This window comes from Mesocricetus auratus, unplaced genomic scaffold, assembly GCF_017639785.1.
Source record: "Mesocricetus auratus isolate SY011 unplaced genomic scaffold, BCM_Maur_2.0 Super-Scaffold_100003, whole genome shotgun sequence".
NCBI lineage: Eukaryota > Metazoa > Chordata > Mammalia > Rodentia > Cricetidae > Mesocricetus > Mesocricetus auratus.
In genome coordinates this window covers 77,063,692-77,089,102 of record NW_024429188.1, presented here as the reverse complement: position 1 = coordinate 77,089,102, position 25,411 = coordinate 77,063,692, and the positions used below count along the sequence as shown (strand labels likewise).

Genomic DNA, 25,411 nt, shown 5'->3' with positions numbered 1-25,411 from the left:
TTCCTATATCAAATGGCATAGTATTTGCATATAATCTTCATTTATATTCTAGTATACTTTTGAGATGTATTCAAGGATGGCCTCAATCTTGAACTCATGATCCTTGTTCTTCAGCCTCTAAGAGTGCTGGGATTACAAGCATGCAATATCACACCTGACCCTAATGTATGCTTTAAATCATCTCAACATTACTTACAATACATAACACAGTACAAATATTGTATAAATAGTTGTTGTGCCATTATGTCTATACATGCTCAGTACCAACATATTTTTTGTAGACTATTGTTGATCTGCAGTTGGTTGAATCCATGGATGTATTGGATGCTTTGAATATGAGAGCTAATCAATTTTGTCCCCCCAACAAAGGTTGGATGCCTCCCCATACCCCCACACTTTGCCCCTCCCCCAATCCCATAGTCCCACTGACCAGGCCTACAGTGTTGAATAAAACACCAGTGAAGGTCGGAAGTTCATTCAGAATTCGAAGGTACTGGAGCTTTGCTTGAATTGCGGAGCCCTGTGGAAACAACCCACCTTGAAATAAAAATCCAGAGAAACACAGAAAAACAAGCCCATATCCTCCAAGTGGAGTCTCAACCTCTGATGGCAGGAGCTAGTCATCAGCCTACTCTGTGAAAATGAGAAGGGCCTGAGTAAAGCTGGAAGGATATCCCAGTTAGGATGGCTCTCACCTTCAGCATTCCACCTACCTTGCTAAGTACTCCACAGACCTCATGATCCCCATACCCAAAGTATCAATCGAATCTGTTTGTTCATGCATTAATTCAAGTACTTTTCCATCCACCTAATCTCTGCATGTCTCCTAAGATCCTTCAGATCCTGAGAGTGTCACTGCAGTGTGCAATCATGGGGTCCCGCTTGGCGCTTTCATACTGAGCACCCCCAAGTCCCAAGCCTGTTCTTTATCTGGGCTACCGGGTCTCTGTCAGCATGTCTTGGGCAACTGAGCTAGAAACCTGTAAGGAACACAAGACTCTTCCTTCGTCCTCTCATCAGGGGGTTACCAGTCACCAAATCATATTTCTTTTATCTCCTGACTTCCTCTTGAATGGATCTACCCACTTCTTTTGCCCTGTACTGTTGTTTGGACATTCCTTCCTATGTTAGCAATCTGGGTCCTCAGCTTCTTTCCCTCACTTACCTCCACCTAGTGTTAGTGGGAACACCCTAAAACACAGTAAATTTTATCATATCAGTTTCCTGCTTCAATTCCTCTATGGCTCATTGCTGCCTATAGTTATTGTGTGCAATCCCTTTCTGTGCCATAGAAAGCCCTCCAAGAACTGGCTCCTGCCAACCTCCCTAGACTCCCTCCTGTCTCTGCTTCCACCAACTTCATGTCTCTTATATTCTGTAGCTTTGCATAGGCTGAACCATTTACGTTCCTTCCCCTGCTACCACGACTCCCATGGCTGGCTTCTGTAGAGATGGATCTCCTTGCGGAGGGAAGTCTTTCTCTTAGCACTGCTTCTAGCAATTCATCTTCTAAGCTCCTGTCTGTCTATCTTTCAAGTCTCAGCTCTGGCCCTAAATATGCCAGTGCCTCCTCTCCTAGCCTGGGCTTGGCATCTGTCTCTCCCAAACACTTGCAGAGTACCAGTGCCTGCTGCTTTGTGTTGGGAATTACGGTTTTATTTCCCTACTTGACTATGCCCAAGTCAATGGCTAGAGCCAGGCTTTCTTCAGCAGAGCACTGGCGTGCATAGAAAAAAAATCTTTGCTGTGGAGATGGTGGAGAGCACTGGTGCTCCCAGCCAAGAAAAAAAAAAAAAAAAACAATCTGATTAAACATGCACAGTAAGGTGGGGATGGCTTAGCTCTCTGGGGAAATTTGCATCTTAAAAGGGAAGCTAGTTGGTAATTCAAGAAATATGGAATGGGTGGCATCTATGGGGGTGATTGTGTCTCCTGCATGCTGATTCTAGTATTTGTCACCATCCTCCAGCCTCTCGGGCAGGAAGCACAAACAGATGGAGTCTTAGCAGTCTAAGAAGGCCCGGCAGGGCCAGGGGGAGGTGGGGAAAGAAGCCTCTCACAGGCAAAGACTGGTGTCTCCTAGAATTCACAAGATAGCCCAGCAGTGGCCCCGGTTCTTGGTTGGGCTTTCATCTCCTAAGATTCCCTATTCTAGGACTGGTGGATTAGAAAGCTAATGAGGGACATAGCAGTCACTCTCATGGAACATACATGCCTCTCTTTAGGGGCCAGTGCCTTCCACAGGACAGGTGCTCCATCAGAAGTAATTGGAGATAGATCCCAAGAATGACCTTCCTTATTGCTCCTTTGTTTGAGTGGCTTAGTGTGATGTGTAGCTAAGCCTATTTGGGCTAAGTTTGGGTTTGAAACAAACTCCTTTCCATAACTGCCCCACCCCTGGTCAAGCTAGATATGTACCCAAGTGAGAAAGAATGATGGGGTGTGCACCCAAGAAGGAGTGGGAGAGTGTGCACCTGAGTCAGAAAGACTGGTAGAAATCCCCCAGAGTACCACCCAGGACCCCTCTGAGGCTCCTATGGGTACCTTGGTGCTGCTAGAAGGATGCATTTGGTGAGCCTTCAGTTGTTGAGAGAGAGATTTCCGAAGGTTCTTCTCTTTGATGCCCTGCAGGAGGGAGGGGGGAAGAAAGGGTTCCAGGCCCCACTCCTTCCTAAAAACAGAAGAAAAGCAAGAGATGAGTGAGACAGATGAAGTGGGGGTCAAGGAAGGGAGACAGCAAGAATGAATCTGAGTAACTCTGAGAGGCCGAGATGGGAAAACAGACTAGGGAAAAGAGACAGAAGGATAAGGACAGGCAGACCGTGGCCCCGAGTAACCAGTAGAAACTATAGCTCTAAAGCATGGTGGGCCAGGCATCAGGAATTCCAGTTCTTACCCCCACAGAATGGCTATTCCCTTGAAAAGCAGAGCGTGGCTCAACATTTGCACCTTCTTATAGACAGCTATTTGTCCCCCCCCCCCAGAAGGGCCCTTTCACGACTCACTCCACATTCTTGAGTGTGATCTTCTGACTAGGTCGAGTGGCTGAGACAGTGATATAGATGTGGAGGGCAGCAAGGCCCAAAAGCATCTCTGGCTTGGGGTCCATTCCAAAGCGTTCTCGGATAACATCATTCCGACTCTGTGAGAGAGGGCAGAGCAAATCTATCCGTTAAAGGAGCCACTGTTTTCCCTCTCTGCTCCCTAGCTATGCCCTTGGAAGCCAGAAAAGAATCATGCCACCAGCAAGACATGATGAGTCAAGTGAAAGGGAGGGTTACTGCCCTTGTAGACGAAACAACAGGGGAGCCTTGGGTCACAGGGACACTATGTGCTTGGTTCAGCAAAGATCAGACACTCTTCTCAGTAACAGGTCACACCACAGCAAGGCAGTGGGCAGAAAAGTGCAGGTTACTACGAAAGTAAGAACTCACCCATTCACTTTCTTTCTTCTGTTATAAGAAACATCCCGCCCTATAAGAGGTCTTGTACTCAACCACTAGCCATACCAGCCTCTTCTAATAATAGTTCAGATGAGAACAAGGAGAGAAAGAAACTGAGAGAAGCTCTCTGTGGGGCTGTGATCCGGAAGCGCATGGTGAGAGGTAGTTTGCAGGGATGGAGCAAACATTCTGTTCCTTGAGATCCAAAGGACAAAAACATTTTGCTGTCTTAGAGGGAATACCTTGTAGGGGATAGTCAAGTGTATGATAACCTTCCAAATTCTAAGGGTCAGCACCCAAGCTATCAATGACTCCACCTTCATTTGAACAGTTGCCCTTTGATTGAGGCTGTAACACAACCCTAGGGAGCCATGGTGATATCACTATAGCAAAGGCAAAGATCAGAAAAAGGATGCTTCTGTTGAGACATGAGAATTGGAAGACCAGCCTGGGCTGCACAGTGAGGCTGTGCCTGCTTCATAGATCAAGACTTATCAAAAGGGGGACGAGTGGGAAAAAATAACAATGTTTATCTATACAGAAAATCCAGTAGAACCTACAAAAAACCCCCAAAACTACTTGCCGAGTACAGCAAATTTGCAAGGCATAAGGCATAAAATCACTATAAGATGAATTTCTATACTGGGCAGTGGTGGTGCTCACCTTTAATCCCAGCACTCAGGAGATAGGGAAAAGCGGATCTCTGTGAGTTCTAGACCAGCCTGGTCTACAAAGCTAGTTCCAGGACAGCCAGGGCTACACAGAGAAACCCTGTCTTGAAAAACCAAAAAAAAGGAGACTTATTTCCATATGCTACCAACAAACAATTGGAAATTGAATTACAAATCTAAATCACTGTTGGGTATGGTGGCTCATGCCTATAATCCCAGTGTTTGGGAGGCTGAGGTAGGAAGATGGCTTACTAGCTCAATACTAGCTAGCTTGGGCTACACAGTTCCAGACCAGCCTGAGTTAAAGAATTAGACTATGTCTCAAAAGCAACAGCAGCAACAGCAACAACAAAATAAAAATCATTTATTATGGCATCAAAATAAGAAATAATTAGGAATAATTCAGACAAAATATGTGAAAAATCATAGACCAAAAACTTATAAAATACTGCTGAGGAAAATTAAAGACCTCAGTCAGTGTAGAAATGCTTTTGTTCACAGGCTGGAAGACTCAGTATTGTTAACATATCAATTCTCCCTTAATCAATCTACAGATTCTGCACAATTACAATCCAAATCATGGTAGGATTTTTAGTAGAAATTGACAGGATGATTCTATAATTACTATGAAAAATACAGAGGGCCTAGAATAAAAACACTTTTTCAGGAGAAGAACAAACACTACTTGATTTTAAGACTTATTATACAGCTCTGGTTGTCAATAGAGTGTATGGTTGGCATAGGGATAGACTGGAAGATCAATAGAATGGAATAGATGTTCAGAAATAGATCTACAAATACACAGACAACTGCTTTCCTACTAGGTCTAGATGTTTTAATGTTTATACAGACTGATTTTTAATAAAAGCATGAAGGCAATTCAGTGAGGAAAGGATAGGTTTTTCAGTGAGTGGAGCCTCAGCAACTGTGTATCTGTATCTATATGCCAACTTACATACACACATGCATGCATGAACACACACAGATACCCTGGGTAGACATATGAATATATCCTAGATAGGATACCAGAAATGCTATCTGAAGAGAAAAGATTAACAAACTGGACTTCATCAAAATTCAAACATCTGCTCTGTGAAAGACACTGTTTAGAGACCAAAAAGGCCAGACACAGACTGGGAGGAAATAATTGCAAATAACATATCCAACAAATGACTTGTTTCCAGAATACATAAAGAATTCTCAAAACTTGATAATAAGAAAACAAATAACCCAATAAAAAGGCAGGCAAATGATTTGGACAGACATTTCATCACAGAAGATGCACAACAGTGAACACATGAAAAATTATCCTATACCATTAGTTACTAGGAAAATGCAGATGGAAATCTTAAAGAGATACTGCTATACAATGTTAGAATGGCTAGAGTGGAAAACAAAAAGGAGTGACTATACCAAGAGTTAACAATACTGGAGAAGCTAGAACTGTAATATGTGATGGATAGGAATGTTAGATGGTTAAACCACTTTGGAAAATAGTATTAGAATTTATGTTAGAAAACTAATCAAACCATTCTTTATTAGCTATTTACCTAAAAGCAAAGAAAGCACACATCTATGCAAAGACTTGGACATGAATACTCATAGACATTTCATTCATAATTGCACAGATCTGGAAATGCCCCAAATGTACATCAATGTGTGTAACAAATTCTGGTACCATGAATGCTACTCAACAAGAAAAATGGTTGGGTGGTGGTGGTGCATGCCTATAATCTCAGCACTTGGGAGTCAGAGGCAAGAGGATCTCAAGGCAATCCTGGCCTACAAAATGAATTCCAGAACAATCAGGGGCTACATAGAAAACTCTATCTTGAAAAACCAAACCAAATCAACATATTGTATGGTTTAATTTACATAAACTCTTGGAAATGAAAACAAATCTATAGTGACAGAAAGCCAGTCAGAGGTTGCCTGGGGGATGAATTACAAAGGAGCCTGAGGAAATGTCAGTGAATATTGGATATGTTCAATATTTTGATTGTGGTGATGGCTGTGGGTGACAATTTATCATAGTGTTCACTTTGAACATGTGCAGTTTGTTATGTGCCAATTAGACCTCAGTTTTGGTCTAATTGGCACGAAAAGCAAAAAACAAAAACTGAATTTTTTTAAAAGGAAAAATCACAAAGTGGAGAAATATGCTGGGCACGATCTTGTCATCAAATTCCAAAATATGAGAACCAAGGCAATCCTGGAAGTCTTAGTGAAGAAATTCAGGACAAACAAAATGAGAACTAGACTAAACCACACAACCCATTGCCTTTCTAGAGGTTTGGCAAAGGAACTGGAGGCTGAGGAATTTTGTTACCATTTTAGGTTGTCAGAAAGGGCAAAAAGGACAACTGTGGTGTCTCTCATTACAGTCCCAGGTGACACCCTCGGAGACAGATAAGTTGGTTGTTTTTTTTTTCTCATCAAGTGCTGCATATGTGCTGTGGGCACTTAAAACCCAACATGGCCTAAAATGAACTTATCCTGTCTCCAAGCTCATGATACTGCTTTTATTCGCTAATGTGAGGACTGATACTGTCTCTTCCAACACTCAGCAAATCAAAGCCTTTATGTCTCCCTGGGACCCTACCCCAAATACCCTGTCATTCTCAGCCCTGATTTTGGACATTGTTCTTTTCTTTGGATAATGACCAGGTGACTTTCCTTTTAGCACTCTTACCCATTCCTCAGCAGGATTTCTTTACCTTGACTGCTCATTAGAATAAGTTAATTAAAAAACACCAATGTTTGGGCTCCACTCCCAGATTTGGGGTAGGGTGGAATATATTTTTCCTAGATAATTATAAAAAAGCCTCCTAGATAATTCATTTTTTAGAATTACTTCATGTGTATGTGTGTTTGCCTGCACAATTGTCTGCATACTATATACGTGCCTAGGCCTTGGATCTTCTGGAACTGGAGTTACAGATGGTTGTGAACCCATGTGGGTACTAGGAATTGAACCCAGGTTTTCTCGAAGAGCAGCCTATGCTCTTAATCATTAAGCCATCTTTCCAGCCCCCTCCCAGATAATTCTGATGTTCAGATAGAGTTAAGGAATCACTGTTCTGAAGTGGTTCCTCTGTCTTAAAAGCTTTGGCATGGGGATGGGAGTTGGGTATTAAACTCTCATGGAGAACGAGATGGCATGATACCTGCCTGTAAGCCCAGCACCTGGAAGGTGGTGGCAGGATTGGAGGCTCAAGGTTATCCTTAAGATACATAGTTCATTTGGGGTCAGCCTGAGATGCACGAGACCCTGCTTTCTTTTGTTTTGTTTTAATCTCATTGAGCTTGTTAAAACAGAACATTGGGATAAGGCCCAAGAATTTGCATCTCTAACAAGCTTCCAGTTGATGATGCTGTTGATTCAGGGCCCACATTCTGAGAAGCACTGTTCAGCTTCCAGAATAAAGTCTGCTCTCTATGGCCTCCCAAGCATTCACTCTCTGGTTCCCAGCTCTCCAATTTCATTTTCTATTGCTCCTTACATTACATCCTGTACTGAAGCTGCAATAAATCACTTGTGTTTTTTTCTCGTCAGCATGCCTTTGAAAAATGCAAGGGCTCTCGTTTGGAATACAATATAATTCCAACTTACTACGTAGCAAACATTCCCTCATTCTTTACAGCTAAGAGTATACGCGTATCTTTTCCACCATGAAGCCTTCTTTCTTTCTCTCATGTAGGGCTGGCAGACTGCTCCCTGGGTGTCATTACTGACATTGAATCCTGTTGGGGTTATATTTATGAATATATGAACTCTAGTGAATGAAGTCTATCCTTTTTGCCCCTCTGATTGTCAGGATCCAGCATAGGACTTCACCCAGGGTATGGGCTCAATAAATATTTCTGGATGGAGTGAGGTCAGAGCCATCTCTTACTGAACCTAGTTATTGGGGGTTGAGAGTTCATGGAACCCAAAAGAGCTTGTTAAATCTTGGGATTCTGCGAAAGCACCAGAGTTCCTGAGATTGCTTGTTTCTGAAAACTGATGGGCTCTGGGTACTTTGACAGTCAGAGTCAAGCCACCAGAGCAGCCAACTTGCCGATGGACTATAATAGTAGCAAGAAAAGAAAGGACCTTCAGAACAAGCTGAAAGTTGAGCTTACATAGCAACTTCATTGTGATGGCAGAACAGCCTGCCGGTTTATTTGTCCACTGGTCTATCTTTGTGTCCCCAAGCCAGACTCTACCTGGATGTATAGGTACTCAAAAGCAGCAGGATCTCGACGCAGCAGCTCCACGGGGTCTTTGGGAAAGAAGCTTATTCGGAAGAGGCATTTCATTCCATGATAGTGTGTCCGCTGTACCACCTGAAACCCCAGGGGCAGAGGGTGGAGAAGAAACCATAGAATCAATAACTGTGAGGGGGCAGGTGGCTGGATGGCTTCTTAAAGTAGGCTTAGTGATGAGCTAAGCTGTTGTTTCCCACACTAGTTTCATACATGGCAAATTCATACTGAGTATTCCTCTCTCATCCTGGGTTTTACTTTCCCTGGTTTCAGTTACCCACAGACAACTTCAGTCCAAAATAGAAAATCCAAGAAACAAACAACTCATAACTTTTACTATAGTATTGATTTATAATTACCCTATTTTATATTAATTTATCAATGAAGTTTTCTGGTTTTGAGACAAGTACTCACTTTATAGACCTGGTTGGCCTGGAACTTACTATGCAGACAGACTGGCCTTGAACTCATAGGGATCTCACTTCCTCTGTTTCCTGAGTTCTAGGATTAAAGGCATGTGCCACCATGCCTGGCTCTGACTAGTATTTTTTAATCACTTTTTTTTTAGGAATGGTGTTTATAAGAATGAGATCCATGCAGTAGTTCATGCCTATAATCCTAGTACTTGGGAGGCTGAGGCACACACACACACACACACACACACACACACAATACATATACACATATAGATATACACATATAGAAAGACATATATACATACACACATTCCACCTCAGTTGAAAGTGACTTCTGGGAGCTGGTTGCCTATGTCATGATGAATTTTCTAGTTAAGCCGTGTCTTGGGAGATCTTTTCTAGCACTGCTTACATGCAGTGACAAAAACAGGATAAAGGGGTAACTTACATAAGCCAGGGGCTGCTTGTCCTGGAGAATCAAGAACTTGTGATCTTGTTCTGGCCCCGTATACTCAAGGACAAGAGCAAAATGCTCAATGTACCTTAAGGAGAGACGGTCCTGTAAAGTCACCATCACATCCTGTAGAAGAAAAAGAGCCTTGAAAGGGGGCATCATTTCTGACTCTAAGTTACTCAAAGTAGTGAATACATGAGGAAATAGTGGAAATCAAGCACCACAGTCCTGTGGAAAAGGATTTGTGGTAGCTCAGATGCTGAGTTCTGGGACCAGTAAAGGGCCTCATGAGTGCTGCCCAGTGGCCTGGGCCCTAGGGAACACCAAAGGTTCAGGAGGTGGATACAGGTATCCCTGAATTTCCTCTGGTTAGACAAATGGATGTTTCCCTGCTCCTTGCCTCGCTTCACCCCTCCCTCTTCCCACCCTCTTTCTTCCTCTATTAGATCAATATTTCCTGAATACTTATGGAGTTCAGGCATTGTGCTGGCTCTCCTCTCACCTCTCTTCAGTCAGAATGTCCATTTAGGTTTGTCTGTCAACTCTTAGGAATGAGCAAAAGCCAAAATTATGTTTCTGTGATTTAAAAAGTATACTATTTCCAGATTCATAATCTAAATCAAATGACTTGAGCTACTGGCAAAATGTTCATTTTTGGCCATAGCTAGCTTTTATAGACGATCAATTTAGCAACTTGAAAAATATGTCCACAAAGAGGAACAATGCCACGTGTTTGGAGTACAGTCATAGACCTGACTACTTTTGGGTTCCGTCTGCTCTGCTGCCCTACTTTTAATACTAGGGCATCTGAGAGCATATTGGTGGGGGCTGCCAAAATATCAGCTTTGAGGCGTCTGCCATCTATTTACTGTGGCTTCAGCATACACACTGCAGTGTGTATGTTTACAAAGTCAGCATGTCTCAACACCCAAAGGCTGGAGGGAAGAAGGCTTGGGAGTTCAGAGCTCTCTGACAGACAGGGCTGCCAAAGTATGTCCTGTATGTGAGATGCTCAGTCATTTGAACAGGAAGCTGCAAAGTTCTGGGTATTTGAGAGGATTTCTTTGTGCTATTCACATAGTCACAGAGGATTGGGTGTTAGAAGAACCCTGGCATAGATAGATGTGGTTTTCCTTGCAGTTAAGTTACATTGAGATTGTCAACTGGTGCTAGATGTTTAAGTGCCATCATGTCAGACTGTCATTTCATGTAGGTACCCCTTTGCTATAAGTGGCTTGGAAGCCTGTCAAAGTTCTAATGAGTAGCCATGCACCTTTCCTGAAGTGTAGTGTGAGCCTGAGTGTCAAAGGTTGGCACTGCATGAATGCCACAATCGTAGTGGCAATGTGAGGTAGGGAGTACTCTGAGCATCTAAGAGGAAGAGGGTTTGGTCAGTGCTCTAGGGTATTGACAAATCTACAATAAATATATTAATCCATAAAGAGACACCAAGGAAGATTCTGGCATCTGGGTGGCCTAGTTCTGTCTAACATCTCCTTTCATAGCCCAAGACCTTCCGTAGGCATGACAATGCCATAGCTTCCTAAGGTGTACACTTAGGTCTTAGGCTCTGTAGAGATACCGACCTAGGCCTAAGTTTTCCAAAGAAACTTTGGGTAGGACAATTAATCATTCAGGGACTGTTCTGTTTCCTGGAGGATGTTTATCCTTGAGACACTAAATGGTAGTAGCATGACATATCATGGGATGGTCCCAAAACACTCTTAGACATTTTCAAACCAATACAGGAACAATCTGTAAATGCCAGTAGAAAAACACCAGGAATGTCTTTCTGAACACCTGATCATTCTTCTGAACAAGAATTTTCTGGCTCAGGGTGTCCCTTCCTCTCTCCTTCATTTCCTTCCCAAAGGGTCTCCCTTCACAGGCCTTGAACCTGTAATTCTCTGGATTTAGTCTCCTGAATACTAGGTTTACAGGCCTGTGTTACCGTGCCTGATGGAATTCTTTATTTACAGTGTCATCTTGGCCCTTGTATAGGAACCACAGGACAGCTGTGGGCAAGGTAGGCTTCCTGGGCAGGTGTCACAACTGCCCAGCAACCTGGGCAGCATTGGTTGCATAAGAACATTCATTTCTGGGATGCCATTCTTCTTCTGGTGAGAGTTCAAAAGAATCGGGTATAGAGATTTCTGTCTCACTGCAGAGTGAACCTTGGGGTAAATTGTATTTCCACCTGTCCTCTTCAGGACTAAGAGAAGCACTAGGACTTTTTGATGCCTGGATGAGCTGTTAAGAATCACAGTTCAGTAATTGCCCTTCCTGTGGCTAGACTTCTCAAATCTTGCTTCAGTACCTAAGATTTGGTTGCTATTTAAAAAGCAAGACAGGGCTAAGCTAATGTCCCAAGAGATCACATTTGTTTATTTCTGTGTGTAAACTTGTGTAGGTGTTATTGTATCAATATAAATCACTTTGGCTTTATAAATGGCTTAATGGTCTTCACATTTCTTAGCTCCTAAGAATCCTGAAAGACCTGGTGTAGCATGAACACAAAGCAGTTGACAAGCAGATGTGCATTCATGTACATACATACACACATGCACATTTTTACAATAATTAGCACACAGCTGGGCATGCAATTTTCCACTACCAGCCTCATCTGGGGATTATATGCTTTTGTGGCCTCACACTCCAGAGTACAGATCAAAGGCAATCTTGTTCTAGCAGTGAAGCCACTGTGGACAACCTCAGAGGAACTCCTTATGTACCTTAACAGTGGTCCGGCCATCAAATGTGAACGACTTGATCTGCCCATTTTCTAGGAAAACCTTCAGGACATTGGGGATGAGGAGGAGTGCTTCCTTCTTCATCATTTTCTATGGACACACAAGAAAGGGGGGAAGGCAGAGGGGTTTGTAGAAAGGAAGGAAAAGAAGGTGAGGGAGGTAGGGAGCCGAAGGTGTGTGAGAACAAAGACAGACGAAAGACCATATCAATAATAATGTTACATGCAGACCAGAAGAAGCTCCCCAAGAAGACGTTGAGCCATATCCAAAGTCTACTCCTCGCTTTCTATCATGGTGCATTTGCATTCTATGCAGTTTGAAGCTCTGTAGCGGTATATAGCACTGGATCAGTAGAGACCACCATATGCAGCATGAACAGCTCATGAGGAGTCTTCTTTGGGACCACCTCACACACCCCAGTTTATCCAGATGCCTCTTTTTCCACCAGGCCCTTCACAAGCCCTCCTTTGCCTTTATTTTGCCATTCTCTGGTGTGTGGGATGCTGTGCAGAGCCTTGCCCATACTAGGCAAGCACTTTACATCTGAGACACTTTGTTATCTCATTAGGTCCCTTTTTTCCTTTGCCTTTTAGAGGCAGGTTCTTACCACGTAGCCCTAGCTAGTCTGTAACTCACTCCTAGATCAGGCTGGCCAGAAAGAACAGAGATCAACCTACCTCTGCTTCCAAAGTACTGGGGTTAAAGGTGGATGCCACTGTGCCTTGTTCTTTTTGACCTGGATCCTGTCTACCTCTCTGGATTCATGTCTTCCCATTGCTAGAAGCCTCATTTCTTTAATGCCTCCATGTCTCTGAATTCATCATTCCAGGGCCGCCTTACTCCTTCAGGTCTCTCAGTGTCTCTCCCCATGAGACACTAAGAGCTCCTAACACACACACACACACACACACACACACACACACACACACACACACACATCATTGGGATAACCAAATCCACTCTCAAACATTCCCAAAAGCTCTTTGAAAGTGGGCTTCACGAATCCTGATTCAGAACCACTGGCAGAGTTCATTTCTGAACACCTGATAACTCCTTAGCAGGAGTTTTCCGGGCACAGGGCTTCATTTATAAATGGTGAATGTGAATTTTTCAATTAACAAAAATTCAATTCAATAATAGCCATCATTTCTCTCCATTCCTCCCTCTCTCCCTGGCAAGCTCCTATTCAGCCTTCAAAATCAAGCTCAAATGAGTATTTTGTAAAGTCTTGGTCCAATATCATGGAATCTAATCTTCCCATGTTTTCCTATAGCAACATACATACTCTTTTCTTAGTGACACAGATACTTTTTGGTGACAGGGTCCTCCTATGTAGCCTAGGCTGGCCTCAAGCTCTAAACTTTCCTTTATATAACTCCAAAGTGTTAAATTACAAGTATGTGCTACTTGTAATCCTGCACAATAATCATTTATTTATTTATTTACTTTTGAGACAGGGTCTTATTATATAGCTCAGACTAACTGGCTATGGGGCCTAGCTGGTTCCTTTTTTCTTTTTTTTCCCTCTGAGTACTAGGACTACAGACATATATCACCATACCTAGCTTCCAGCAATATTTAAAGAACATTTGCCATTTACAGTCAAACAGTAAACTTAAGTGCACAAAAGACCATGCCTAGTCATCTTTGTGGTACCAGCAATGAAGAGCACACCTGGCACATAGTTGGTGTTGAATAAATGACTGCTAAATGCATGAACAATAGGTGCTTACTATGTGCTTACTTGAATGACTCGATTTACAAGGAGGATGCACACATTTCCTAGGCCAGCAGCATCCGTTCTATGGGTGCTTGTGTATAGATAGCCAGATTCTTTAAGTGGCAGCCACAGAGCCTCTATTGCATACTCATCTTCTGTTGGGAACCCAGAGAGCTATAGTAAAAGTAGAAGTCCTGAGATGTGCCTGTTGGCACACATCTTTAATCCAAGCAGTGGAGAGGTACAGGCTGGTAGATCTCTGTGAGTAGGAGGTCATCATGGTCTACATAGGGAGTTCCAGGACAGACAGAACTATATAGTGAGGCCCTGTATCAAAGAGTGCGAGGAGAGAAGGGGAGAGGGACAGGGAGAGTCTAACTTGCATTATTGCTGTCATCCTTTGTCATGTCTGTTCATTATGAACCTCAAACAAACTAACTGGTGTAAGGTAGGTGAGGCTAGTATGTAAGGCTAACTGGGTTCTGAGTTTTGAATGAGATAGCTGATACAAATTATCAGAGAAGCCTGAAAAGAACAGTTCAGATCCAGCAACTGTTGTGGACAAAGTATCAAATAAGCAAGTCCTCCTGAGCTTGGGAGTGGCAGACAGTGATGCGGGGCCAGGAGTCAAGTTTGGATGGGGTCAGACCACAGAGGAAAGGCATGGATATCAATTTGGAAAAGTGTGATGATGAGGCCCAGGCCTTTCTGCTCCTGAGATGGCCCACTCCTGCCAGGACCGGAGGCTCAGCTCCCTAGGCTGATGACGCTCAGCGGTGGCAAGGTTTATTTAGCACACTGGGTTGGACTCAGATAATTACTTAATTGATTTTGCTTAAAAATAGAATTGGCAAGGAACGCCCACAGGATTTATTTTTGTTCTGGCTGCTTAATAAAGCCTTGGAACACAAGGGGAAGGGAATGATGGGGCAGCCTGGAGTCACCTGGACTCGGACTCCCCAGGTCTCAACAGACTGCTGTGGTGCACACAGGCAGCAAGCATGAGGGTTGCAAGACAGGGGTGATTTCTCTCCTAGACAAAGAGTCTCAGGCCAAGCTTGGGGCCTGAATGAGAGAGAAGTACACTCTGGATAGGTTCTAGCTGCCCTGGGACAGTTGCTGTTATGGTTGAACTGGAGATGGTTCTTCATTCTGCCTGTGGCCCAGTGAGGTACGGAACTTGGGGAATGGAAAGAAGATGAAGGAAGAAAAGGAAAGAAGAGATAGAGGGGTGCGGGAGTTCTTAATTGAATGTCGTGGCCTTGACTGTAGTTTTGAGGTGGGATAGGATACATCTGTCCGTATTTTGCAAACTCAATGCTTATACCCTCAGAATTTTATTTTTTAATTAACTCTTTTTATTTCATGCACATTCATGTACACGCCTACATGTATGTCTGTGTGAAGGTGTCAGATCCCCTGAAATGGGAGTTACAAGCAGTTATGAGCTGCCACGTGGGTGCTAGGTATTGAACCCGGGTCCTCTGGAAGAGCAGCCAGTACCCTTAACCACTGAGTCATCTCTCCACCCCACCCTCAGAATTTTCAACAGTTCAGGACACCAATGTCTTATTAGTAACTTGGACCTTGCAATCATTTCACTCTGACCTACAGGGCTCAATCCTGTTCCCTCTCCTCACTGATAATCAATCCTCACATCTCTTTGACCATTTCTCTTGGATTGACATGGATCCTGAGTGTTAACTAGACAGTCTTTTGATTGCCCTTTGGGTTTTCCACTCTTCCTCACAGGGATACAGAAAGGTGTGGGCTAGGTTTACGGGAGAGAGGTAGGGGGGTAGAAAATGGACAACATTTGTGTTCTCTCTCCTTTCTTCTGGGTGGCTCTACCTCTGAGAACTACAAAAATGCCCAACCAACGTCCTGCTGATTTCTCTGCTCATTCTGTGACTGCTGTTATGTCTCTCAACAACTGCATCTGTGTCTTAGTATATACATGATCAGGCTTCCTGACAGCCCATCCCATCACTGCCTACAAAAGCACACCATGCCTGGTAGCTCAAGCTATCTCTACTCCCACGGGAACATCACTAACTCCTGCAGATTTCTGGGGGGAAATCTGGGCCAGAATTCATGACTTCTGTACTCACTGACTTCTGCTCTCCACCTGCCTTTTTGTCATAGGTACATCTGGGGTAGATGGCTCACTGCATGCATACTCCACAAAACAGCAAGAAACCTGTGGGCTGGCCATGAATCCTTAAATTGGCAGCTGCATGACACGGGCATCCTCTTAGCTGCTCTTTAAGAGGATGCCGCACAGCAGGAGATTTGCTAAAGTTTCAGTCTGTACCACTTGCCCTCCCTTTCCAGCCCACAGAAAGGTAGCCAGTGGTAGGGAGCAGGTATTCCTTTTGGATCCCTTCTAGTGCCTAGGAAAAGCTAGTGACTTAGGCAGAGTCTGTAGCATTTCTGGTAGGCGGCTACCCATCAGCACAGTCTTCCCCAGTGAAGATGCGGAATTGCAGGGCCACTTAAATGTGAAGAGAGTTCAATTTCACCAGCCACTTGTTCTCTGGGTCTTCACAAAACCATCACTTCCTCCCTGCTTCGATCAAGAAGCCAAAAGATGTTTATGGAACACTTGCCCTGAGTGTACACTATTGTGCTATGGACAGAAATTTCTGTAAGCACCATGAAGATCCAGAGTGAATCAATATGTTGTTTTCCCTCCCTCCCAGTCCTCTCTGGAAGCCACACACTCCTCTCTCCTCAGTACCTACTCATTCAGAGCACCGGGATCCTTCTGCTCCAACTCCATCATAAAGGCATCCACTGCCAGAAGGGCCCTGATTGAGACCTCAATAGCCAGGTTGATTCTGGCCAAGGCTAGAGGAGGGAAGCCAAGGCTGTACTTACTGCATCTGTTTCTCCAACTGCCACCTGCTCAGAAAATCGGACCTTCACAGGATTGGATCTCAGCTTGGCCTTCTTTGCAGCACTGATGAAAGCAGATTTAGGAGACTGGAAAAGGAACAAAGGACTGGTAAGAGCCCCATTCCTTTGAAATATTAGAGTTAAGATGTCTCAATACAACTGAGTGTGGTTGTACACACCTGCCATCCCGAGAACTCAGGAGGCTGAGCCTACAGATCATGAGTTTGAGACAAGCCTGGGCTACCAAAGTGAGACACTGTCTCAAATATAAAATGTTCAAGTACAGAGATATTTTGTGTTACTGATCCATGAGTCAATAGCTAAGTATTGATTACCTATTAAGTGCAAGGTAATGTGCTATAAGGCAATGTGCTAATTGTCTCCCTGTATGATTCGTGTGCTGTGCAAAAGCTGAGCATGAATTGAACTTGGATAAACTGAATCCCATTACAAATGCTCTAAGCCTAAGGAGGGTTGCAAGAAAAATTCTTCAGTAATCATATACATTGAATTTTTACATATTCAGTTTTCTTAATATGAGATCGACTTAAATGGTAGACTTTATTGTGTGTGAATACACACTTCTCAGAGGATTTACAGAAATAATCTTATCCATCTCACAGATATGCCCTTAGAAAGGAGACTTATAACAAATATTTTTGAGATCTGAGAGAGAAGAAACCCAGCCCTCCAAAATGACTCACCCCCCACTTTCTGAACTATTCAGGAAGAGAGATTCGAGCGATTTAGCTCAGTGCCCCTGGCTTTCTGCTTCTGAACGCTGCATCACTTTGTTTACTCGGTTCTGCATGAAATGCCCAAAGAGTCAGTCAGGCTCTCTTATTCTTGAAAACTTTCCCAAAATTCAGCAGGAAGCATGATTAGCAAACACTGTAAACTACAGTCAGCCCTTGTTACCCACAGCTTTGCATCCTTGCATCTCAACCAAGCACATATTAAAAATACATGAAACACCACCACCACCACCAAACCCTCTGTAGTGAACACATACAGACGTTTTTCTTGCCTTCATTTCCCAAACAACCCAGTGTAACAACTATTTACATAGCATTTGCTATGTATTCAGAATCTTAAGTCGTCTAGAGATGGTTTGAGGTATATCGGTCGGTGTGGGTAGGTTCCATGCAAATACTATGCCATTATATACATATATAAAGGACTTGAACATCCATGGATTTAGGTATCATGGGGGCATCCTGAACCCAATCCCTTGTGGGGATCAAGGGAAGTGTTCTTTTTTTTTGGTGTTTTTGAGACAGGGTTTCTCTGTGGCTTTGGAGGCTGTCCTGGAACTAGCTCTTGTACACCAGGATGGTCTCGAATTCACAGAGATTCGCCTGCCTCTGCCTCCTGAGTGCTGGGATTAAAGGCGTGTACCACCACCGCCCGGCAAGGGAAGTGTTCTTAAGAGTCTAGTCTTCTGTTGAGCTACCGGCAGCCTAGCAACCAGGAAATGCAAGTCATGCTAAAGGGCATTCTCATGTCTTTAAGGGTATTTATTTGTTCATCTGATTAATTTAAAGGCAGCTATTACTTGCCTGGCAATGCTCTAGGTGATGAGGGATAGAGCAGTAAATAAGACTGACCAAATTCCATGGCCTTAGGGTCTTATGGTGTGCCTATTTTATCAGGAACAAAGTGACAATTTAAAAAAATCTTTTTTTTTTGAGATAGGGTCTCACTATATATTCCGGACTGGCTTTGAACTTGTGATACTGTTGTCTTCACCTCCTAAGTACTAGGATTACAAATATGTAGCACAACGTCTGGCTAATAAATATCTTTTAGGTAGCATATAACTACAGTAGTTCTTCCTGCAATTTTATGTTTTGTTTTTTTTTCTTTTGATACAGGGTGTCATGTAACCCAGACAGGCTTTCAACTCATTAGTAGCCATGGACCTTGAACTTCTGGTCCTCTTAACTCCACTATTCAAATTCTGGGATTATAGGCATATGTCATTGTGCCCAACTTTCAGTTTCACCTGTGATTTCAGTGATAATTAACTTCATTTCAAAAATATAACTTGGCAAATTCCAGAAGCAAACAATTAACATTTAAAATAAATTTTATTATAGTAAGTTGTTATAACTGTTCTCTTTCTTTCTTTTCCTCTTGTTTTTTTGAGACAGTTTCTCTGTGTAGCCCTGCCTGTTCTGGAACTAGCTTTGTAGACCAGGCTGGCCTTCAAGGCAGAGATCAGTCTGCCTCTGCATTCTGAGAGCTGGGATTAAAGGAATGTGTGTGTCACACTTGCCTCTTAATTGTTTTATTTCATAATGTTATTGTTGTTAATCTTTTACTATACCTAATTTATAAATCAGATCTTATTCTTTCTATATATGAAAAGCATATATATGTACACACACACAATGCATAGCATATATATACAGTACTGTGCATGTTACAGGAATCCACTTGGGATCTTGAAATATCCTTGCAGATAAGAGGGTGACTACTGTAAGAAAAAAATAAAGCAGACCATAAAGGACTACACAAGAGAATGTTGAGGATGGCCACAGTAGGATTGTTTTCTTTCTTTTTTAATTTAAGTTAGAAACAAGCTTGCTTCACATGTCGTTCCCAGCTCCCTCTCCCTCCCCTCCTCCCCTTCCTCCCACCAGGCCCCCCAGTTCCCTACCCAGTCTCCACTCCCTCCGATTCACAGGGAGGATCTCCAAAGTTTGTCATTTCATCCAGGGCAGGGCCTAGGCCCTCCCTCAAGAGTCCACAGTAGGATTGTTATTTTAGCAGTTTTGAAACCTGCAATTGCATCATTATCAACTTTGCACTAGATTTAAAACAATGTATTGTACCTGTCACTTTGTACTCTGAACAGCAAGCATCCACCCCCATATTCTCCTCTTGCTCCCTGATCTTGGTAATCACTGTTTTACTCTGCTCTGTAACTCCCCTGTTTCTGGATTTCATATATCAATGAGATCATGAGGTCTTTGTCTTTCTTGCCTGGCTTATTTCATGTAACACAATATCCTCCAGGTTCATCCATGTGATAAATATCAGAATTTGCTTTTGATTCTCCTTGAAATGCTGAAAGACTGAACCCAGGGTCTTTAGACACATTCCTTCCTTTAGAATCAGAATAACATTCTGTCATATATATGAACCACAACTTCTTTGCCCATTACGCTGTCTACGGATATGCAGATTGACTCCGTATCTTGAGGAACAATTCTACAGTGAACATGGGTGCGAGTATCTCCACAAGACATTGGTTTCAATTCCTATGGGGACATATGTATTGAATACAAACACACATGTACACATACAGAAACACATTCTAGAGGAAGGGGATGTATTGTACATACTGTGGTAAGGGAAGACCTATCTGGGAAGGTGACATTTATCAGAGACAAGGAAGCAAGGTCGAGATAATATGAGGCTATCCGGAGAGAGAGGCTGCTGAGCAAAAATAATGGTAAAGGCCCTGAGGCAGGCATAGGGTTGAGGTGGGTAGGTAAGTGGAATACAGTGCTGGGTAATGGGAACCAGAGGAGGTATGCTCTAATGAAAGCTGAGTCGTGTAGGGCCTTGTAAGTCATGGTGAGAACTCTGGATTTCATTCCACTGGTGAATTTTAAGTAGATGGAGTGTGATGTATGTGTATGCCTTTATCTTCTGTGAGGAAAATGGAGTGTAAGAGGTTAATGGTAAGACCAGTTAGGTATGGCTAACTGCAGTATTTGTGATTGCAGTGTGACACTGAAAATGTAATGCTGCCATGGGCTAGGATGACGGGAATGAACATGATCAAAGTGAGTACATTCTGGACATATTTGGAAGACTGAACCAAGCTCATATGTTGATGGGTTAGATATGGGGAGTGAGAAAGAGAGAAGTCCATAGGAAGAACTGGGTTGTCATTTACTGAGATGAGGACTGAGGGAGGGATGTATCAGGTTCAGGGTCACTTTAAATGGCCTCTCCCATGGGCCTTGCCATAAGGCCTGTGAGTCCTTCAATCAGGAATTCCTTTGTATTAAACCCCAAAGTCCATGCCAGCTGCACATTAAGGCAGTACATTAAGCTATTATATACCATTTACACTGTGGCCAGGATGCTTTTACTGCATCAGCCGCAGGAGGGCTGGGCCCTAAGAAAAAGACACATCAGAAACAAATTGTCCTCATCATGTCAGCTGTGGGCCTAGCTGTGTTCGATGGGGTCAGCAATCATATCTCCCCCAGAGCACAGATCATAAAAATTCACATCTTCTACCCGAGTCCAGCAGGAGCTCCAGCAGTGGTTTGGTTCTGGCTGCATAGAAGAAATGTTTGGAAGAGCTTTTAAAAGCCTCCAATGTCCAGGCCCCACCATGGATCAGGGCCAGACCATCAGTGTGTGTGCGTGCGTGCGTGCGTGTGTGTGTGTGTGTGTGTGTGTGTGTGCGTGTGTGTGTTCTGATACAGGGTCTCATGTCCAGTGTTTTTTGAAAGCTTCTGATACTTTCAAACTGCAGCCAAGGAATCCCAGACTTCTCATACTAAGGCACAGGGGTGAGGGGCAATTGGTTGGCAGCAGACAATATAAAATTCAGAGTGGAGATGGATGCCGAAAGCGATTACAGTAGCAATTGCTCATGAGATCAATGCCTTTGTATGTTGCACATCTGGGTGCTCAAATTCTGTGTGTGTGTGTGTGTGGGTGGCTGGGGGAGTTCAGACTGAGACAGAAACAAAGGGAATAGGCCAGATAAATCTGTAGCTTTCTCTGTTTGGATAACTCTGCATGACGCAATTTTCAGTCCCCTGTTTTTCTCTAAGGTGCCACAAACACAAAGCTGGTGGGCTCTTTGTTTGACCTGATAGCTGCCCCATCCACCTCCCTTCTCTAAAATCACAAGCTGTCAGTTTTCTCCATGGTCTGGAGTGGAGCAAGGCATCCGATAGCCCTGGGGTGGGGGTCACACAGTTCACTCTGCAGTTTTACATGTGAAGCAGAGGCGTAGAGAAAGGAGGATAGGGTTGCCTCAGTATATCCAAAGAAGCAGAGCTCCAGCTTCCTGAATCCTGATTAGTGACTGTCCTCCCTGCAGCCGGCTGAAGTTGGAAGTCCACTCCTGACATTTCACTCACAGGTTCGGGTTCTACCTTTGTCCTATGCAATAGATTTGAACAAGGAACATATTGTTTATGTATACACACACGTGGAGAGGCCAACATTTTTTCTGTTCCTATAAAAATCTAAATTACATCCAGGCCTCAGAACGTTTATACCACCACAAGGAAAAGATTCAGGTATTTACAGGAGCAAACCCACAAAGGATGCAGAATTGCCCGAGTTTTCAGGGATTCTAATCATTTCTCTGTGTCTGTTTCAGAGCTATTTTCAGCTTGTTTATGCCTCATTCCTCATTGACCCTTGTCTTCTTAGTCTCGGAGACTATGTCCTATTCCGTCTTCAGTCTCAGTTGCTGGTGGTGACTCACTCATTGCCAGCTGCTCTCTGCTAGATGTCACAGAGTCACGTCTAGCTTGATGCTTAGATACAGGTGAGGTCTGACTTCCAGGGGGACAGAAGGTGGCTCTAAAAGATCTTTCCGTCCCATGGCATCTGCTTGGCTGTAGGGCCTGAAGATTGCAATACATTCACTTAAAACACTCAGACATGCAACCCAATGCTTTAGAGCCCAGTGAATGATAGGCCTGCCTGGGCCAAATCTTGTTCACTACATATTTTTAAAAATAAATGTTGGCTGGAACAAAGTCATGTTCTTCATTTATGTAGTGCCTGCTGCTGCTTTGGGGTTAAAGTGTTTATTTTACAAATACTAAAATATTTACTATATAGTTCTTTATAAACATGTTCACCCCTTTACTAACATTAGCATGTACTAACCTACTATTTCTAAAACTTAGCCAATAAGAACCACTGAAGAATGGTTATTAAAATACAAAAGCCCATGCCCATGCCCATACCACTTAGGAATCAGAATTCCTGGGAGAGTGGGGTCCAAGAATCTCTACTGGTGAAGATGTACTAACCCATTAAGCACAGATTAATTGAGTACCTTAAGGATGAAACATCTGATCTCTTCCCTGACCCTATTTCTCCTCCCAGCATCTGGGAGTTTAATTTTGCAACAAGCACCCTTTCTGGCTAAGATGAATTTTGGCTTGAAACACGGGCCTAGAATTGCTAAGTACCTCTGGGGCCACTGCAAGCCCCTTGAAGCAAATATGAAGGCAGAAGCTAGGTGGAATAAGGAATTGAAGAGAGAGCCTGCCTCTCCCTCAGGGCTGAATTCAGCAGCTGCTGATTCTCTGAGCATTTTTTAATTTGGTGGCTCTATTAGCACAGATTTCAGGGTTGTGATCACTCATATTTTGGCTGAAGTCAAGTATATAGGGCCAAACGTTAATGTTTCATGGCAAGATAGGGTTCCCGCTTTGTAAATCTTTATTTTTATGCATAGTAGTTATACATATTTAGGAGTACAATGTGATATTTTGATTCATGTATACATGATGTACAATGATCAGATTAGGGTAACCAGCACCTCAAATGCTTGTCTTTTCTTTGTGGCAAAACCTTCCCAGTTATCTATGGCAGTGTTTTGAAATACACAACATTATTAACTACAGTCACCCTGTGCAACAGAACGCCAGAACTTATTCTATATAACTGCAGAATCCAAAAATGGTTGCTGTCATAGAAGTAGAGAGGAAAATAGTGGCTATCAAAGACTCAGGGGGTAAGGGGAATTGGGAGCAGTGGGTCAAAGGCTTTATTTTGATGCCTGCAAGATGGAGCTCAGGTTCTTTACTGAAGCTTTACTGGCTTCCTGATTGGCCTTTCTGCTGCCTCATTGTCTTTGACACCTGAGCCTACTTACAATCAATTCCCATAGCAACCACTGTGGGCTTCTAGGATAAAGGAAGACCATCCAGGTTACACCAGATGGGAACCAGGATGCCTGCCTTTCAGAACTCAGGACTACCTAGTGATGAACATATCCTCTCCTGACTCGCAAGCTTCCCTATATTTTACCTAGCCTCATTCTTCACTTACCTACAATATCACCACTGTTGGTACTTGGTGATTCTGGCCAACTCCCTGCACACAGTGGGCTTGTTTCCACTTCTAGGCTCCATTCACACCACTTTATCCTTATTCCTACATTTTGGGGATCCCAATATTCCTTTTGGCCATCTAAAAACTATCCCTTCATTAAAACCTAGTTCCAGCAGAGTTGTGATCACACACACACACACACACACACACACACACACACACACCTGTAATTCCAGCACTTAGGAGGCTAAGGCAGGAAGGGGAACAGTAAGTTTGACACCATCCTTGCTACATAGAAATAAACTAAAAACAAAAATAATACAAAGCAACAATAATAAAATGGTTCCAATTCTTTGTTCTGGATTCTTCTTCACTTTCCTGCATTTCCTTCAATTTTTTTGGTTAATCCACACTGGCATAGTTTATCTGCTCAATCAGGTTATAAGAGATAGTATTTAAAATCACTATGTCTCTTCTAGCACCAAGCACATGGTTGGCTCATTATAAAAGGTACTAACTTGATTGCTTTAATCAATAACCAATTAGTTCATGAATCCAGAAAGTATGAGTTGGGTGCTCACCATCTGGCTAGAAACATACCTCAAAACCAAGGAACTAGACCTGCTAAGTACCCCAAATGCTCTGTGAAAAACCATTTCTATAGTCATTTTCATTATTGTCAGCTTTTGCTGGGAAGATGTTCCAAGCAGAAAGGATTCTATCTCTTTGGGTTGCTCTTATTTGGTCCTCCTTTGGATGGAACTATCTTTATTTGCTTTATCAAGGCTATTTGAGGTCACAACCCAGTACTTTATTTAAATTTTAACATTTGTTGAGGACATACCACATGATAAAGTTTACAGATATGATTAATAAGCAGCCATGGGGAGATAGTTGGTCTTCAAAAGATTAAAGAAAGCCTTAATATGTGGATATATATGCAGGATAAGTGGTGGTGTGGTGACCTCTGAAACTATTTCTCACAATAGTCTGCTGTAATATAATTTATTCTGTTAAGAGGAAAATGTCAAATGAAAGAGACTAGAATCATTTGGGGGAGCCCTTTCAAAAGTCCAACACCAAGACCCCACCCCCAGAGCTTGTAGTTCTATTAATAAGGACTAAAACTTGAATGTAAATGGTTTTAAGAGCTTCTATGATGGTTCTGATGAATAGTCAGGGCCAAGAACCATTATTAGGCACCAAATGAAGGAGCAGGCATTAGGCCATTATCAGTCAGAGCAGGGAGGAACCTTAGAGATAATCTGGTCCGTGTTTCCTAAGTCACAATGATTACCAGAATCACCTATGGGATGTCATTACAAATATTGAATTGTTTATCACACCCTAGATCTATCAAGGATCTGTCTTCTGGAGGAATTGGAAGTCAAACTTTAACATGGCAAGATTCCATTAAGAGGCAATAGTCCCCTTGCACCTCTAAAATGCTAAGCACCTGCTTGATATGGGGGTATAAGACTGAGTGTATACTGGGGTCTTCAAGAAATTTTCACTATAGCTTGAGAGAGAAGATTCTCTTAGTTGAATATTGTTAGATGCAGTAGTTCTATACAGCTGTGAACAATGAATCGTGCATAGTGAACAGATGCTCCTATCTCACATTATAAGTTTATAATTTTTGAGGCCAGCCTTGCTACATACATAGTAAGACTTTAATCTCAGAAACAAAACAAGAACCAAAAATGACAACAAAGCAACAATAAGACAGTTTTAATTCTTTGTTATGATCATAAT

At 42.9% G+C, this 25,411-nt stretch overlaps 1 protein-coding gene across 5 annotated transcripts in view; it reads right to left on the bottom strand.

Moving 5' to 3' along the window:
• Frmpd3 (FERM and PDZ domain containing 3) overlaps nucleotides 1-25,411 on the bottom strand; it is a 146,032-nt gene that overhangs the window by 32,499 nt on the left and 88,122 nt on the right. For all 5 annotated transcript variants that reach the window (XM_040744461.1, XM_013118206.3, XM_040744460.1 and 2 more), the window contains 7 exons: nucleotides 16,583-16,687; nucleotides 11,965-12,072; nucleotides 9,227-9,358; nucleotides 8,324-8,443; nucleotides 3,006-3,142; nucleotides 2,545-2,671; nucleotides 431-520 (listed from right to left, as the gene is read on the bottom strand). In XM_040744461.1, coding sequence (XP_040600395.1) covers nucleotides 431-520; nucleotides 2,545-2,671; nucleotides 3,006-3,142; nucleotides 8,324-8,443; nucleotides 9,227-9,358; nucleotides 11,965-12,069 — 711 coding nt within the window. In that variant the 5' untranslated portion in view covers nucleotides 12,070-12,072; nucleotides 16,583-16,687. The remainder of the gene's footprint in view (nucleotides 1-430; nucleotides 521-2,544; nucleotides 2,672-3,005; nucleotides 3,143-8,323; nucleotides 8,444-9,226; nucleotides 9,359-11,964; nucleotides 12,073-16,582; nucleotides 16,688-25,411) is intronic.